This window comes from Penaeus japonicus, unplaced genomic scaffold (assembly GCF_977035675.1).
Source record: "Penaeus japonicus unplaced genomic scaffold, GWHDUDI00000001_assembly GWHDUDI00000019, whole genome shotgun sequence".
In the NCBI taxonomy this organism is placed as follows: Eukaryota; Metazoa; Arthropoda; class Malacostraca; order Decapoda; family Penaeidae; genus Penaeus; species Penaeus japonicus.
In genome coordinates this window covers 9833345-9835844 of record NW_028234421.1, presented here as the reverse complement: position 1 = coordinate 9835844, position 2500 = coordinate 9833345, and the positions used below count along the sequence as shown (strand labels likewise).

The 2500-nt window shown below is 36.5% G+C and overlaps 1 protein-coding gene across 1 annotated transcript in view; it reads left to right on the top strand.

Annotated features, from left to right (window-relative positions):
• LOC122251085 (Doublecortin-domain-containing echinoderm-microtubule-associated protein) overlaps positions 1–2500 on the top strand; it is a gene marked incomplete at its 3' end in the record, with an annotated part of 34736 nt that overhangs the window by 19953 nt on the left and 12283 nt on the right. Inside the window, 1 exon segment of the mRNA XM_086547089.1 lies at positions 1872–1984. Within this exon segment, the coding sequence (XP_086403215.1) occupies positions 1872–1984 (113 nt within the window).

Below are 2500 nucleotides of genomic sequence, written 5' to 3'. Positions count from 1 at the left end.
CTCTCTCTCTCTCTCTCTCTCTCTCTCTCTCTCTCTCTCTCTCTCTCTTTCTATCTCTCTCTCTCTCTCTCTCTCTCTCTCTCTCTCTCTCTCTCTCTCTCTCTCTCTCTCTCTCTCTCTCTCTCTCTCTCTCTCTCTCTCTCTCTCTCTCTCTCTATCTCTATCTCTATCTCTCTCTCTCCTTTGCTCTTTCACTGGTTCATTCTTACTCTCCCTCAGCGTCTTCCTCATCAGCTGGAACATGAATGAAATAAATAGATTTCGGGTTTGTTTACTCTTGTGACGTCATGAGCGCGTACGACTTGAGCAAGACACCAAAGTTGCGTAAAAATAATGGCAAGGTCATTGCTCCTAGTGTGAATCTCTTTTTCTCTATCTATCTGTCCGTTTATCTATCTATCTATCTGTTTATCTATCTCTCTATCTGTTTATCTATCTCTCTATCTGTTTATCTATCTATCTATTTGTTTATCTATCTATCTGTCCGTTTATCTATCTATCTATCTGTTTATCTCTCTATCTGTTTATCTATCTATCTATCTATTTATTTATCTATTTCTCTCTCTCTCTCTCTGTGATCTCTTCTCTCTCCACATCCCCCCATTCTACCTCCTTCTCCTCCCGCGAGCGGTCGTCATCCTCATCCTTCTCTCTCTCTCTTTCTCTCTCTCGAATTTCTCCCCGCTCCAACCTCCTCCTCTCTCTCTCTCTCTCACCTCTCCGACCCTCCTCCCCTCTCTCTCTTCTCTCTCTCACTCTCCTCACGTTATCTCCTCTCTCTCTCTCTCTCTCTCTCTCTCTCACTCTCTCTCTCTCTCATCTCCTCTCTCTACGCTCGTCTCTCCTCCTCTCTTCTCTCTCTCCTCTCTCTCTCTCACTCTCCCATCCCTCTCTCCTCTGCCTCCTCGTTCTCCTCTCCTCTCAACTCACCTGCTACCCTCTCTCTCTCTCTCTCTCTCTCTAGCATTTAACAACCTACTTCAAAATCAATATTAATATATAAGATGTTAGAATGTATGCAATTTTGTATTTTTTATTTGACTTTCAAAAGTTCTAATTATCCATTTCAACTGATATAAAAAAAAGAGAGAATTAGGGAAATAGAATAATATATAAGGAAAAAAAATCTAAGAATAGACCTGAAAAGGGACTATACTTAAGTGCCGTTAGTATCAAATCAGTTTAATCTAAGGTCACTGAACTCACTTTTTGAGCAAATAATATTCTTAGTATTCAATCTCTCATTATTAACATTATACCAGACTCGGTACATATCCTAATCCATGCCATGCTTTCGACCACATCTATATTCCTTAAAAAAAAAAAAAAAAAAAAAAAAAAAAAAAAAAAACACCAAATACACATAACGTCTAATCCATACTTAAGTCCGTTTATTAGCCCTTAAGATCAGAAATTATCCTCACAAGTGGAATAATACAGCGATATAAAGGCTGCTGACCTCCCGTTACGAGTATCCGCTGTTACTGCGAAACACGATTTGGACATTAATCCATCTCTGCTACACGAACGGGAGAAATCTGTGTCGCTGTTGTTTCGGCTCTGAAAAAAAGGATTTGTGTGTGTGTGTGTGTGTGTGTGTGTGTGTGTGTGTGTATGTGTGTGTGTGTCTATCTATGACGAAGAAACCAATAAAACATACGGTATCAAACCCATTAACATACCAAGAACTCAAAAAACAGTGAGTGAGAGAGAGAGATAGATAGAGAGAGAGAGAGAGAGAGAGAAAGAAATAGATAGATAAACATATAAACAGATAGATAAACAGATAATAGATAGATAGACACAGCCATCCAAAATACCACTCAAGACAAACCACATAACGCACTTTTCTCTCCCCCACTCTACCCCAGGCCTGGCGAGAGGAGCGCGTTACATCTACGGGCTGGACGGCCGCCGGAAGTACAGAATTGAGGAACTTGAAGATGGACTGTCCTATGTGGTTTCCTCAGATCGGAAGTTCGTGGTGAGTCCAGAGGCAAAGAGGTTCATTAAGGAGTTTCTTTTTTCTCTTTCTCTTTCGTTATCGATTCATTATTGTTGTTATCAGTGTCATTATGGTTGTTGTTTTTAGCTATATTGTCTTTGTTGTTCTTGTTATCTTTATTATTAGTTTTTTTGTTTTTAGTGATGTTTATTATCTTTATTATTATTTTCATAATTATCATTATTATCATTACTATTTCTATTTTTACTATTTCTATATTATTTTTACTATTCTTATCATTATTGCTATTATTATCATTATTATCATCATTGCTATTAGCATTATCGCTATTATTATCATTATTATCATCATTGCTATTAGCATTATCGCTATTATTGTTATCCTTATTGTTATTATTATTATTATTATTATTATTACTGACATTATCACTATTATTATTATTATTACTCTTATTATTATTGTTATTACTATTATTATTACTATCATTGTTACTATTATCAGTATCATTATTACCATTTTTACTATTATTACCAT